General features: G+C 40.2%; 1 protein-coding gene and 1 pseudogene across 1 annotated transcript; both read left to right on the top strand.

The window, feature by feature from the left end:
- Window positions 1-3,674: 3,674 nt before the first annotated feature.
- On the top strand, window positions 3,675-5,975 carry LOC147497992 (uncharacterized; annotated as a pseudogene).
- A 3,792-nt stretch (window positions 5,976-9,767) lies between these two features.
- LOC147497993 (uncharacterized) lies at window positions 9,768-10,319 on the top strand. Its single transcript, XM_086563091.1, has one exon. It carries the CDS (start codon window positions 9,768-9,770, stop codon window positions 10,317-10,319), a length of 552 nt encoding a protein of 183 aa, XP_086419217.1.
- Window positions 10,320-16,208: the final 5,889 nt, after the last annotated feature.

Consider the following 16,208-nt stretch of genomic DNA (forward strand, 5'->3'; position numbering starts at 1 on the left):
CCCGAACATCAAGAAGATATTCAAGCTGAAGAAAGACTTGAGTAAGTCCTTTGAGATGAAGGATTTGGATCAAGCAAAGTAGATACTTGGGATACGGATCACTCAGGACAGAAAGAGTGGGAAGTTGTGGCTTTCTCAAGAAAGCTACATTGAGAAGGTGTTGAAGAGATTCAACATAGATCAAGAGAAGCCAGTCAGTTGTCCGCTTGGTAACCAGTTCCACATGACCAAAGAGATGTGTTCAAAGGGTGAGCATGAGCAGAGTCAGATGGAAAAGATTCTTTATGCATCCGTAGTGGGCAGCTTGATGTATGCAATGATGTGTACAAGACCAGATATTGCTTTCATCGTTGGTGTTGTAAGCCGATTTCTGTCAAATCCGGGTAAGGAGCATTGATGTGTTAAGTGGATATTGAGATATCTCAAGGGCACTTCCAAACCGTGTTTGTGTTTTGGTGGAAGTAAGCCCTTACTTTAAGACTACATTGATGTAGACATGGCAGGTGATGTTGACTCGATAAACTCCACCTCCGATTATCTGTTTACTTTTGCAGGGGTGGAGTTTCTTAGCAATCTAAGTTGCAAAAGTGTGGTGCTCTCTCCACTACAGAAGCCGAGTATATTGCAGCCAAAAAGTGTTGCAAAGAGATGCTATGGATGAAGAGGTTCTTCAATGAACTAGGGCTAAAGCAGAAATAGTTTGTAGTTCTATGTGACAGTCAGAGCGCCATCCATTTGAGCAAGAATCCGAGTTTTCAATTTAGATCCAAGCACATACATGTGCGTTATCGTTGGATTAGAGAAGTACTCAAAGACAAGCATTTGTGCATTGAGAAGATCCATATCGACAAGAATGGGTGGGTCGGATATGATGACCAAAGTGTTACCGAAAGGTAAATTTGATATTTGTTGTGCTACCGCCAGAATGGTAGCAGACTCCTCCTGTTGATTTGGGAATGCATGGAGGTAGCCCCCTCATTGTTCAGGAGGGGGAGATTGTTGGAGTTATCCCTTACATGAGAATGAGGAAGAAGAGAGAAATCAGTTTTGTTCGAGTGAAGAGGTCTGAGCGCACGCGGGCTCAGACTGGTCTAGCCCAAGGCTCACTAGCGCCCTTGTTACTGGAAAATGGAACAAGTACTTGAGGGTGCGCACGCTCGAAATTGGCCTTGCCGAGAGCACGCCCGCGCCCAATTCTATTTTTTGTAGTTTATATCTATAGTAACCGCAAATAAGGTTTTTAGGATATAAACCAAAAACAAGGTTTTGGAAAACCAAGCCAAAAGAAGAGCCAACACAAGTCACGAAATTGAAACCCAATTTTGAGAGCAATCAAGATTAAAAGAAAACCTTTGCAGAGAGAAAAGCCTATAAAAAGAGAGGAGTGATCTAGGAATGATTGTAATCTTCCTTCCTACCACTACTACAGAATAACACATATACCACGGTCAATAAGAACGTTTATACCACGGTTCTTCCAAAAACCGTGGGAAATACTTATATATTACGGCGGAAATTTCTTTGGTCATTGGTTTACTAATATATGCCACACTTACATGAAAACCGTGGGATAAGTTGGGCCATATACCATGGTTAGTTTTTTTTTTCAGCATGAGAGTACTCCACATCCCCACTACCTTAAACATAAACAGTGGTATATAAATTTTCCATTTTCTACCGTGGTTTATGACTTTATGCCAAATAGTCAAATCGCCAAAAAAAAAAAAAAATACACACATTCTGAAACTCATTCAAATTGGATTCCGCTATTCTCTCGGTCTCTCCCCACAACTTCTACAGTTCTACGACTCTCTCGTTCAAATTGCGTTACCTCAAATGCAAAAGAAGAGAGAGAGAGAGATGGGTGAAGGGAGAGAAGGGGATTGGGAGTGTGGAAGCTGCACAAACAGAAACTACGCGTTCAGATCCTTTTGCAACCATTGTAAGCAACCTCGAATTCTAGTCGACAACAAAACCCCCTGGCGATTCGAAATGGCTACCTCGCATTGGTGATTGGATCTGCTTTCGGGTGACACATCATTCATCCTTACCTTAATATATAATCGAATGAGATGCTATGTCTAGTTCATGTTGTTGTTGTTTTACTTATCAATTTTTGGGAACTTGTAAACAATTGGGTTGAGTGGTGGTGTGTGTGTTTTGTGGTTTGGGTGTCGCGTATTTACATTTGGATGTCGTTGTTGTTGAGAGAGAAGAGAGAGAAGGAGAGAGAAATGAAACTACAGAAAATGGATCTGGTTTTAATTCAACGCGCTTATATTAGCAGCTAAGAGAACATATAGAAGAGACCCTCTTGATAATTTTAAAAGCGTTAATTTGGTGGATGGAATATCAGTGAACTCCATTCTTGGGCTGTAAGTTGTAGTTCTTTTTTTCATTGAATTATTATTATATTTGGCTTGTGAATTTTTTATATCGAACAACCGCTTTTTTATTTATATATATGTATATTTTTTTCATCCGGGTTTTGTTAGTCTTTAATGGAGTTGTAAGTTTTTGGAATTTGGGGTTTGGTTCCTTTCAATGATTTGCGACTTTTAGTCCTAAGTTAGTTTTGTTTATCTTCCTAGTTTGTATCTATTATCCTGAATCAACTTTGAAGTATGGCTTGTTATTTGTTGTTTTCGTAAATCCATTTTAGTGTTATATTTTTGTTTTCTCCATGATCTCGATATGTATTTTGCATCGTTTTTTTTATTATCATGTTTTGTTTTTTGGGATTTGAGTTCTAGAGTTTAATTTATTTCTTTGTTCTTGGTTCGCATATTATTATATGGTTTATAAAAACATGAAAACAGAAATCCCAAACTTTTACTTGTTTCTAGGATGTGTACTTGGAATGGTTTTGGTAATTGACTATTTGTGTTGAATGCGATCATGTAGGTTTTACTGCCTCCGTTCTTCGTAATTGCTTTGGCTTGGTTAGCCATTTTTGGACTGTCTTTATTTTTTGTATCACATTCTTTGTTATTATTTGTTTGCCGGCGTGAGCCTTATGGCTATTCTCGAGCGGCTTATGCCCTCTCACTTATATTCCTTATACTCTTTCACTATTGCTGCTATGTAAGATCTCCCTCACTTTTTTTTCCCTTGTTGATGTATGCTTGGTTGTTTATGATGCAATCTTTGCTAATGTTTGATTTTGTTGTTGTAGTGTTGGATGCATCGTTTTGTACACCTTTGGGCGGGGTAAATTTCATGGGAACCACAGGAGACACTTTGGAATATATTGTGAAGCAATCAAATGTTCTTGTGGATAACCTAAGGAATGTATCGGACTATCTCTCGCAGCTAAAGCGTGTTGGAGTGGTTCGCTTTTTCTTGGGTCACGATGTCGGACAAAGATTGATGTAATTGACGCTTAAAGATTAATTCCTTTTCTAGTAAACTTGCGGATAAAGCGAAGGAGAATTCGAGAACATAAAAGATGTGTTGAATCTTGTGTAAGAAAAAATTTTAAAGGTTTATCTTTGCAGTGATTTCCATTGAGATATATGCAGATTGTTAAATTATATGTGTTCGTTTGAGGAGACTATGCCTTATCCCGATTCTTTCTTTGTAATGCTCCTCTTGACATTTCTTGGATTACGTAAGTATTTTGAAACCTTGACTTCTCATCGATAGTTTTGGATCAGTCATTATTTAAATAATATATGCCTCTGTTTTTTAAACCTTGTTTGATTTTGGGGTTTTTGGTATTTTCTATTTTTGGTATGCAATTCCTTGTGAGCATGTGAGTCAAATAACGCCTCAATTTCATTAATTCTCTCCGATATTTTGTAGAGCACTCTCGCTCTTTTTATATGTTTCTTTAAGCCATTGTGATTTTTTCGACCATATGCTTGGTTGCGGCTTGGTGGTTATCAATTTTGGGTCCTTGTAGCGAGCACATTTATCTTGTGCGGAGTATTTCTCCTTCTCCATAAGTAAGTCTGATGCTTTAGCTCTTTGGCTTACATTTATAGGAAAAAGGAACAAAAATTGGAATATTGGAGTGTAGCCTACCTATGTATTTGACTATGGTTCTTAATCAATTTTAGTCTAGAATCAATGTTACAAGTTAAACAGTATTTTTTTTTTCTATATACCCAAGGTGCTTTCTTTTACACATTATGCTTGGATGGCTAGTTTAACTGTTTTTAAGTAAAGTATTTGATAGTCACGCGATGATCTATGCGGACATTGTACTAGAAGACACTACTTTCTTTCCTCCGAAGCTTATGAGCTTCACACTAAACTATTAATATGTAAAATGTATAGTAGATTGCTGGTTTAGAGGATGATGATGTTGTCACAAATAATTTTGTGATGTATAGTGTTTAATTCAAATGATTAAGTGTTCATTTCGGTTAGAATGTCTTAAATTTATGATATTATTCCTCTAGGTTGATCGAATGTCCGAACTAGAATTTGTAGTTACTTTGTGACACAATTTCTTTCTTTTTTTTTTTTTTTTTTAATAGTTTTTCGTCCTTTTGTTCTTGCCCAAGGTTGTCCTATCATTTTCCTAGTTCTCTTTATCAGTATCCTTATTTTTTTGAAGAAATCCATTTTACGGAACATTTTATCTTTCAAGCATCGAAACTTGTTACTATTTTCTAGTACTTCTTGTTGTTTGTTTTGCAACTCCATTCCTTTTGTAAATGTTTTAATGGAAATGATTTTTCTTTGATCACATGGAGCTTTACCCGCTTTGCGATATCGTATTTCTCTTTATGTGAGTAAATGCTACGTTCATAACTTTTTTAACTTGGAACCTCAGATTGGGTGATCACCTAAGATGCCTGTATAATAACAACGAAAATAGGCAGGGAAAAAAGGCGGTGATTCAATTGGTCGTTTTGACAAATTCATATTTAACTTTAAAGTCCTTGAAGAGAATTCTTAAACGAGTGGAGCTGTAATATTCATTCATTTCAGCCGGGGTGTTGCTTGAGAAAACCATTCCAAGTTTCTCTTGATGGGTCCGGGAGCAGGGATCTGATTTTGGAATTATCGATTCAAAATATTATTGTGCTTACATTTTTTTTTTTCTTTACTAGAAAGTCCATAAGTTCAACTAGCATTTAGATGCATCTCACCGAAACAGAAAAAACAGAGGCTTAACATTCCAAAGAATTATCTAGATAGTGCTCTATCCAAGTTGTGCGATATAACTAAACTAGTTAAACTTGATTTTTCTTCCCAGTGTAGTCGGAGATACTTGTGTTGCAATGGATCGGTGGGTCGAACCCAACTTCTCATCTGGCTCTTGATGATATACTTCCCTGTGTGGATAACATAAACGCAAATGAAACTTTGTTTGCGGAGCAAGCAAGTTTCGTTCCAATTGGTCAACGTAGTCAACCAAGTCATCACCAACTTATCTAATAACAACCTTCCGCCTATAGTAGGACCTCCTCTTTATTACAATCGGTCCGGTCCTCTCGGTTCCCATACTCTGCAACCCTTTTCATGCGGACTTGGTGATCGAAGTTGTGCATCTGGTGAGGTGGAATTTAGCAATGCAACACAGGTAAACCTAGAAACCCTCGAACTCACGAGAGGAAAGTGGAGACCATCTATTGAGACATTGTTTGCTTTCTTGCGTGTCCGGCTTAAACTTTGTTTGTCGGGTTTCATCATCGGTGGGATGTGTACGACGATTGGGTCACCTTACACCCGATTATTATGACCGGATGGGTGGTGCTGTTAATGTGAGCTATGGGTTGTATAATTATGGTCCATTCCTTGTTCACCTTGAAGAGTGTGATTTTGTGAGGGACGATTCACAGAAATCTCAAAGGATTATTGCCCTAAAAGTCAAGCGTTATTCAAAATGGATCTACGGGATTGGTGATGGTTTCAGCTGCGGTGATGCTCTCTTTGATCTTCGGGTAATTTATGCAAGAGAGCGGCGACACCGTGTGTATACCAAACATCTCATCTTGCGGTTATGGTCGGGGTCCTTCTGAAGAAAACAAGGGGATGTAGGAAATATCAAGTTCAGTTATATCGTCTTAGGTAAGGTTTGTCTGTTACTTAGATTTGCATTGAGGTCATGTACAATCTGGTACTTCACTTTTGTAAAATATGCTAGACTTTTACTTTTCCAATCAAAGTCAAGCTAAACTTCTGGTTCAGTATCAACCTCTGGATTTACCATCAATATCACATCATGTTTCGTGATTGCCCCGACCGAGCCATAGTTTTGTATGTTTTGCGCTTTCTAAGTATGTGTTCTTTTCGAAATATTTATTCCTAAATCTTTTTGGTTCCTTCCCAGTTCCCTCGATTACAATTACAATTTAGAATTAGGTAGTAGCTGATTGTTTAATGCATTCCACTCTGCAGGTGTAAGATCGAGAAAGATCGCGGTCAATCAATCTGTTAGTGATGTGCTTTGACTCATCCGGATAACAAATTTAGAACTGAAGGAGACATACACGCATAAGATAAACTTGACGGTGTTCGACTTCGATATTATTTAGTTCATCCAGAAAATGGGGTGTTTGGTCGGGCGAATGAGGATGAGTTTTAGCTATGTTGGACCCTCCGGTTTAATTTATGAGTTTTACCTTTTAATTTATGAAAAGGAATTTGAAGTTTGTTTTCTTAGTGCACTCAAAAAAATTAATGGAAGTTTTTTTTTTTTTTTTTTTTATTATTATCATTTTTTGCAATGTTTGATAGTTTATTGTACATTTTGGAATTTGTTGGGAAGATGGAAATGTTGTATGTAGGCAGGCTCTGTAAATTTTGTTATGCAGGTTCGGTTTTTAAGTGGAAGACTGTTACTAGCATTATTATTATTATTATTATTATTATTATTATTATTATATATATATATATACCACGGTTTGGCATAAACCGTAGTGTTTAGTATAACTATATACCACGGTATTATAACACATACACTAATATAAACCACGGTTTCAATAGTTTATATGCCACGGTTCTGTTGACAATCGTGGTATATAATGGGCATATAAACCACGGTTCTTTGAAAAACCGTGGTATCCGTTAAACATATATACCACAGTTTTGCTATTATTATATACCACATCACCTATTGTCACGGTTATATAACAGTGGTAAATATATTTATACCACTTAAAAACAGTGGTATATGTGTCATTCTGTAGTAGTGTACGTTATAAAAGGATTAGCTCTTGTGGAAATAGGCATCATTGGCCAAACCACGGTACATCTTTGTGTTGTGGTATGCTTTATATTTTCTGTACATTATTATTTGTTGTTAATAGTTGTTTAGAGAGTTGGGCATACTAGGCTGGCTGTAGTGGATATTTAGAATTTGTCTGGAGTAGTAGTGTGTTCATACTACAAATTATCTGTGTAATGGAGATTGATTGGAATCATTATTCCCCAACAAAAGCAACCGCCAAGGTAGACACGTCGAGAGTTGTAAGTAACGCATCTGGCCAAACGACTATGTGCCACAGCATAACACTGTACACAATTAAGCAAGTTGAGGTCTCCATAACACTGACCAAGCCGCTAGTATGCATCTGGTCCAGTGCCCACTTTTGTTATTCCAAAACCAGTAGGCTGCATCAGGACACTTATTCTCTCCATTGTCCCAATGAAGTTGGGAACAACTGTAGTCATGTTGTGCTCACGTACCGTTCCACATCTGTCTTCAACTACTTAAGCTGTTGGTTCATTTACCATTTTCTCTACTAGTAGACATAAGACCAGAATAAACAAACCTTTCTTCATTAATTAATCTGGTGCTCTGTTTGGAAAACAAAACAAGCAAAATTTGGATATCAGCACTCAGACAATCAATCATCCTAAGGCTATAATTTAGCATTTACCAAAAAGTTTCCAGGCAGAACGATTCACTTAAGAAAAATATTCATTTAGGAGTGGAGGTTGGATCATACGTGTACGTACTTTCCAAGCAGAAACTATGGTAATCCTATGAAGAAGTGCAAACGATGTTGTTACCTGAAATACTTGTAATTGAGAATGAAATCTGAAGAAAGATATATATATTTGAAAGATCTATAGGTGTTGGTCATGGTCAAAAGGAAAATAAGAAAATGTAAAGAAGACTACTAACTGATTGTCTAGAAGAAGAGTGTAGTTTCTTTGTGGTTTTGGAAAAAATTGGTAGTGTTGAAGACTTGAGGTCTATACTAAGATTGTTTTCATTTTGTTTGACAAAATTTTATGCGCCTCTTCTATAGCGACTTTGGGACCGTGACTACCATTGTAATTCAATTACAAAAATAGCCAAAGTGGGTAATGTAATTTTCCCGAAAATTCAATTGGGGTAACCTAATTTTTTTCTTAAGTAATGTACTTTTTAAATTTGTAAATTGGGGTAATATGTTAACTTGCCGTTCAATCCTTAATTCACTACTTTTCTCCAACTAAGAAAATAGTTGGACACATATACATGTCCAGACACCTCATTAGACTAGCACGTGAGAAAAAAATACCCATGCTTTGTGGGCCTTGACTTCGTCTTCTCCAAGTCTCCAACACAATAAAACCATGTCGTCTCCCAAACAAAAAAATATGTTGCTTATTTTTAAAGTTGAAATTGAGGCTTAAAACTTTATTCGATCTGCACAAATAGAAGATTCTAAAACTTACTTGGAGGCAATTTTATGAACAATTTTACCGAAAATCAAAATTGTCTGTCAACCTTTCATAGCCATTCAATAACAATATATGGAGTTCTGGATTATCCAAAATTGGTTAGGAAATCACAAAGAAACAAATTTGGTTGTGAAATCAACAAACCATCTACTTTAACACTTTAACAGTCATATACACACCCTTAGCTAGTCATTATACCGTCACCAACAACCACTTAATCGCCGAAATACCCCAATCCAGTGAGCTTTTATTTTAATCGCGTCAGATTATAATGATGTTCATACATAAACATCAGGAAGTCGTATCACTGTCCACCACTAATTATATGAACTAAACTTTAATCATAATAAGTTTCAATAGAGATGGGTGTAAGTACCCTCCATTCCACACTACAGTACACGTGTCCACATACAAGGTCATCCACACCACCAGATCGTATCCACGACCCAACACCCAAGTCATCCACAACATCAGTTACAGCCATTTATGGAAGCAAATCAACTAGCGCAATCTTGGAGCTCAGTCAACGCACCAATCAAGGAAACATTAACTTTGTAACATCAGAGTAATGGAGAATCATCAAGATATCACACAAGGTGGATCTACACTTCATAACGGCCTGGAGCAAATAAGGAAAGTCAGTTCAAACATCTATAAATAGAGAGAGATGAACTACGTAAGGCTTAATTCAAGTTTATCCCAATAAACTTGATACGTAGGCAACTCTTATCCCAAGAAGAGTGTGGTCATTCCTTATCACCCAAATCATCAGGTTGTTGTCCAGTAAACACTAACATCTACATTGGCGCCGTCTGCCGGTTCGTTCTTTTGAGAAAATACACATACCATTTTCTCAAGCCCACGAAGCTGGTCACAAACAAGCCAACATGGAAGCACAATTACAAGCACTAGCAGATAAGATGAAGACGCTACAGGAGTCGTTCGTAGTACTTCAACAAGAGAACCAGACGATGCGCAAGCACCCCACCTCCAACACCAATAATGGCACTCCAGACGCAGTAGAGAACAACGCCGTCACAGCCATCACCACCACCACCAATCAAAGACTATAAAACTTTGCCCAACAGTTGGAGAAGTCAAGCGACAAAGCCAGCGCGATCCAGATCGCTCAAAAGATGCTGCAGACGTACAAGGCATCACCATTCACCACAGAAATTAGGGAAAAGCAACCTCCCTCAGAATTCATCCAGTCAAAGTTCCCATTGTATGACGGTAACTCATGCCTAGGCCAGCACGTAGCTCGTTTTAGCCAAATCCTTACACTCTACAGCACCTCGGACTATGACTACCTAAAGTGCAAACTCTTTCCAGCCAGCTTGAAGGACAGAGCAATAGATTGGTTCTACAAACTCCCTCCTGACTCCATCAACAACTTCGACAAGTTGGCCAAAACATTCGCAGCAGAATTCGTCCACAATAGGAAGAAACAAGCCGACCTAGACTCGTTGTTTCAGCTAAAACAAGCGCATGGCGAGACAATCCATGTGTTCCTAAGACGTTTTAAGAAGGAGCTCCTCTCGCTGGAATCAGGACTCACAGACAACTATGCAACTTCTGTGTTCACAAACGCCCTCTTAGGCGACTCTGACCTAGCAGGGTCCCTCATGCGCAACAAGCCAGAGACCCTAAACGACTTGTATCACAAAGTTGACAAGTACATAAAATAAGAAGAATGGATGGCCCAACGCAAAGAAAAAGAAGTCCTCGCAATAAGCGACAGGCGAGGACCCAAAGAAAGCAATCAATATGCAGGCAACAACAACAACAACAAGAGATCCAGCTCCAGCAGGCCTTCGTACATAAAGAGAGAATTCTCCAACTTCTCTAGAACGCCGACTCAGATCCTGAAGAAGATATATACATCACCATACTTCAAGCCTAACATCAACAAGTTGATCCCCATACGAGAACGTCCATACTGCTATTTCCATAAGCTCTACCACCATGACACCAATGATTGTTGGAGCCTCAAACACTACCTCTAAGACTTAGTGGAGGAAGCCAAATTGAAAGAGTTTATGCCAGAAAGTGACCTAAGGCACAAGCTGGATGCCAAACGCCACGAAGCGAGCCGCGAAGAACGAGCGACACGGCAACAGCAGCGAGGAGGAAGAACATTTCGACGATCTAAATTTCCAGGTCGGTCGAGGCACAACAGGAGACAACACTCCTCCGACCACGATGATGAGAAAGTAATCAACATGATTACATACACTTCAAATGATGAAACCTTAGGTCGGGAGAAGCGCAAAAGAGTAGGAGAGCTTCAAGAAATCTACCATCTCTCACACAAAGCTGAGGTGATTAATCCCACCAACCTTCAAACAACAACAACAATTTCATTCACTGAAGAGGATCTAGACAAGGTGTGCCTACCCCACAATGATATCCTGGTAGTGCATGTCAAAATTAACGGGTGGACAGTCAAAAGAGTCCTCATCGATCCAGGCAGCTCGTGTGACATACTTTTCTATCAAACTTACAAGGACATGCACTTGCCAGACTCGGTGATGATAGAATCAAATGCACCGCTCTATAGGTTCAACGGAGATCGCACAGATGCCATTGAAGATGTCATCTTACCAGTCTCCATTGGAGAAAAGGAAGACATAGTCAAAACCTCAACACGATTCAGTGTGATCGATGTCAAATCGTCCTACACTTCTATTCTAGGATGCCGATGGATTCATAAGATCCAAGCAATTCCATCAACCCTACACTAGGTCCTGTAATTTCCCGCTCCCGAGGCATCATGGAGCTCAGAAGCAACCAACTAGAAGCTCACCGATGCAATCATGTCAGCACAACAACCTCACTAAAGCCTCAGGTCGTCGAAGACAAAGACGTCCCACAGAAGCAAGATCCTTAAACGTCCAGCCTTACAGCAACTGCAGCAGACAAGCTCAAAGGAAACATGCTCAAATAGAACCAGAAGAAAAAGTCAATCTGGGCTCAGATGATGACCCAAAGTTTGTTTATGTAGGGGCTGATTTAGACCCCAAGCTCAAGGAGCAACTTGTCAAATTTCTATCTCTCAATAAAGATGTTTTTGCTTGGTCGTATATCGATATGCCAGGAATCAACCCTCAAGTCGATTGCCACAAGTTAAATATAGATCCAACTGTCAAGCCTGTCAAACAACGACCTAGAAAACTAGCACTCAAATTTCAAAAAGCTATCAATGAAGAGATAGAAAAGCTCAAGAATGTTGGATTCATTAGAGAAGTCGAGTACCTGACCTGGCTAGCCAACATTGTGGCCGTTCCAAAGAAGAATGGTTAGGTACGACTTTGCATATACTTCACCAACGTCAACAAGCACTGCCCAAAGGACAACTTCCCCCTACCAAGGATCAACGTACTAGTAGATCAAACGTGTGGCCCCAAGCTTTTATCATTTATGGACGCATATAGTGGATACAACCAAATACCGCTTGCAGAAGACCAAGAAAAGACATCCTTCGTAACCGAGCGAGGAACATTATGTTACAACGTCCTACCATTCGGCTTGAAGAATGCCGGTGCTACCTACCAAAGACTGGTCACCAAAATGTTCAAAGACTTGCTAGGAGACACTATGGAGTTCTACATAGACGACATGGTGGTTAAAAGCAAAAAGGCGGGCGATCACATCTCCCACCTGCAAGAAGCCTTTGAATGACTCTGCCAAAACAAGATGAGACTCAACCCAGCAAAATGCATATTCGGAGTAGCCTCGTGAAAATTCTTAGGTTACCTCATTTCACAAAAGCGCATTGAAGCAAATCCAGAAAAATACGAGCTCTCCTTGAGATGCTAGCACCAACTACAAAGCAACAAATTCACAAGTTATTAGGCATGGTTTCAGCACTCAACAGATTCATCTCACGAGCATTTAACAAATGCAGACCATTCCTGCAAATATTCAAAAAAGGCGCAACATTCACATGGACAGACGAATGCCACAAAGCCTTCACCGACCTGAAAGCTTACTTATTAACGCCGCCCGTCCTGTCCAAGCCAAAGGAAGGAGAAACACTGGGGCTTTACCTTGCAACAACCGACTTTGCAATCAGCTCAGTTCTTTTTTGTGAACACGAAGGAGTCGAAAAGCCAGTCACTTCACCAGCAATATGTTGGCAGATTCAGAAAATCACTATTCTCCGATGGAGCAAACGATGCTTTCTTTACTCTACTCAGCTCGGAAGTTATGACCTTACTTCCAATCTTACAGCATTAAAGTAATCACCGATGCACCCATCAAGCAAGTATTGAGTTCCAGCAACAAAATCGCTCGAATGGCCAAGTGGGCTGAAGAGCTCGGAGAACACCACATAGAGTTTGCTCCCCGAACGTCTTGCAAAGGACAGGTCGTTGTTGATTTCCTGGTTGACTTCCCCATCGAAGACACCAACTGGGAACCCGATCCCATCACTTCACTCCATCAACCAGCCACCCCAGACACATGGCACCTCTACGTAGATGGATCATGCAACAGCAGCAGAAGTGGACTGGGGGCTGTGTTAACATCACCAGAAGGCACCCAGCTACAAAAATCAATCAAGATCGATTTTGCAATGTCCAACAACAAAGCGGAATACGAAGCATTGATCACAGGCCTCTACATGGCACAGCAGCTACAAGTCCCAAAACTTAAAGCTTATAGCGACTCCCAGCTAATCGTCAAGCAGATCACCAAAGAATATGTCACAAATGGAGCAAACCTGGCAAAGTACGCTCAGGTCGTCATTGACCTCATCAGATTGTTCAAAACGTTCTCATTGGAGCACATTCCCAGGGAAGATAACAGACATGCAGACAGTCTAGCTTTGTTAGCCTCAAAGACACAAGAGGTTTGCCCCAACACAGTCTACATTGACATTCTGGAAAGACCAGCATACCAGAAAGAAAGTGTTAACAGCCTCACTGACTTTCAACCCTCATCCGAAGAAGAAATCACTTAATCTTGGATAGGCCCATTCCTGAAGTACATTTTACAGGGTGAGCTCCCGGCTGAGGCAAAGAATACTCGTGCAATACAATTCCGAGCCCCAAGATACACAGTAATCAATGGACGATTAATTATTCCGCAAATCTGCAGGAGGGCCCCATCTAAGGTGCATAACTCTGCGCAAAGGCCAGCTCATTTTCGACAAAATCCACAAAGGTGAATGTGGTAATCATGCAGGAGCATGATCTCTGGCACATAAAGCAATAGCCCAAGGGTATTATTAGCCAGACATGCATATCGAGGCAAAAAGGTACGTTCTTAAATGCCACCAATGTCAAACATTTGGCTGCAACCACCTAAGTCCAGCAAGGGAATTAATCAATATTGCTAGCCCATGGCCTTTCCACATGTGGGGGCTAGACATCATAGGACCATTCATCCAACAAAAGAAAATAGGGCTCAAATACGTCCTAGCAGCCACAGATTACTTCACCAAGTGGGTTGAAGCAATCCCACTAGTCCAAGTCAAGGAAGTCAATGTCACCAACTTCATATGGACCAATATCATCACAAGATTTGGTCTACCCCACACCCTTGTCATGGACAACGGAACCCAATTTGCTGGCACACAAGTCAAGGCTTTTCTACAAAAATGGCACATCACTCAAGCATTTTTTACACCTAGATATGCACAAAGCAATGGCCAAGCAGAGGCTACAAACAAAGTCATCAAAGAAAATCTCCAAAAGAAGTTGGAGAGCAAGAAAAGCCAATGGCCAGAGCAGCTCGAGAACATTTTATGGGCATATAGAACAACAGCCAGAGCCTGTACCAATGAGTCTCCATTCACACTTTGCTTCGGAACAGAAGCAGTAATACCATCAGAACTCACAATCACAACCACACATTCTAACATCGTAAAATCAGGAGACAATGATAGCATCTTGGCAAAAGAAGTTGATCTCCTAGAGAAACGTAGAGAAGCAGCTGCAATATCCCTAGCTCGGTACCACCAAACAATCTAATGATCTTACAACAAGAAGGTCATCCCAAGACCATTTCAAGTTGGAGACCTAGTCCTCAAAAAGACACTAGCTCCAGCCAAGCTCGACCCAACATGGGAAGGCCCCTACATTGTTGACAAAGTCGTTGGAAATGGCGTATACTGGATCAAAACTCAGCTCGGTGATATGCTTCCCCGACCTTGGAATACAGCTCTCCTAAAGCAATTTTATCAATAAGTTTTTCTCTAGATACATAAGTCGATTTGAATAAAATTTCATCAACATTTCAAGTACTGATGTCATTTTTTGCATTACATGAGTACCATGCATCTTACACTGCACAACCCGACCTAGGACATCACAATGTCAGGTCGTACATCAAAAAGGCTACAACGACTCAACTACAACCACGCAGTGGTTAATTATCAATCAATTCAAACCAAGGTCCCCCAAAAGGACCCTAAATCAACTTAACACCAATGCCAAGGTTAAGTATGATTCAACTGTAATTGCCACTCAAAGGCCAATTATCAGATAAATACAATCCAGGGGACCCAAAAGGACCCCAAGTCAGCTTACAACCTCAAGCGGTTTAAGTTAGACTCAACTACAATGGTCATTCAAAGTCTAATTATAGTAGGTTCCCCCAAAAGGAACGACTTACACACACCTAAACATGGAAAAGCCTAGGTGCAACTACGCAAATCTACCAGGTCGTACACAAAAGCTCTACGACCTGTTACAATCAGACGACCTACCCAAGTTCAGCAGTTCATCAATGTTATCGCTAAACAGCACAAGTTATCAAACAATAATCAAAAGCAATCATTTGCATGCAAGCATCAAAACACAATCTCAGCAAGTAATTAATTTCACTATTTCTACTTAAATACAAGTTTGGTTAGATACTGGAGGCCCCCAGGTTATCCTGGAAAAACGACCTCAGTATCCCCATCATCAAAAATATTGTTTATCAGTAGCAAAATGCAAGTGTTTCAATATTGTTCAAAGCAACAACCAACCAAGATCAAATCAGAGAAGCAAAAACAGAAAGAGAAACTTGATCAACATTCAAGGGATCCAGCTCACTTCCCTGTATAGCACCAGAACTGCTAGCCGGATCATCACCAACATTCAACACATCTTTGACAACATCATCAGGAAAGGTAGCAGGAGCAGCACCTAGATCGGATGGCAGGTCAGATCGTCTACTAGCATCTGCGCACCCGGTATGTTCGATGACACACTTGTTTGCACGCCCGTTCAAGCCCGACATCTTGAGGAGCTCATACTTATGATCTAGCTCTAAGAAGTCATCAACCAGAACATAAGTATCACCACCTTCCACCAAATCCACCAAGTTATTATATCCAGACTCAGCTCTTTCAGTAACGGCCCGCGCCTTCTTGCACTCGGCGACCCACTGCTGAACCTCCAGCTTTGCAGAGTCAAGAGAGGGTTGCAACAGAGCCACTTTCCCATTTAGCTCTTGCACTTGAGTCTTCAGTGCTGCGACCTCAGCCCTCTCCACCTGTTGCTCAGACACCAACTTGTCATATGCCTCCTTGCTGGCATCCAACTCCTTCTTGTACAGATCGGAGATAAATGTCATCTCCCTCAACT

The sequence above is a fragment of the Coptis chinensis genome, chromosome 5 (assembly GCF_015680905.1).
Source record: "Coptis chinensis isolate HL-2020 chromosome 5, ASM1568090v1, whole genome shotgun sequence".
Classification (NCBI taxonomy): domain Eukaryota; kingdom Viridiplantae; phylum Streptophyta; class Magnoliopsida; order Ranunculales; family Ranunculaceae; genus Coptis; species Coptis chinensis.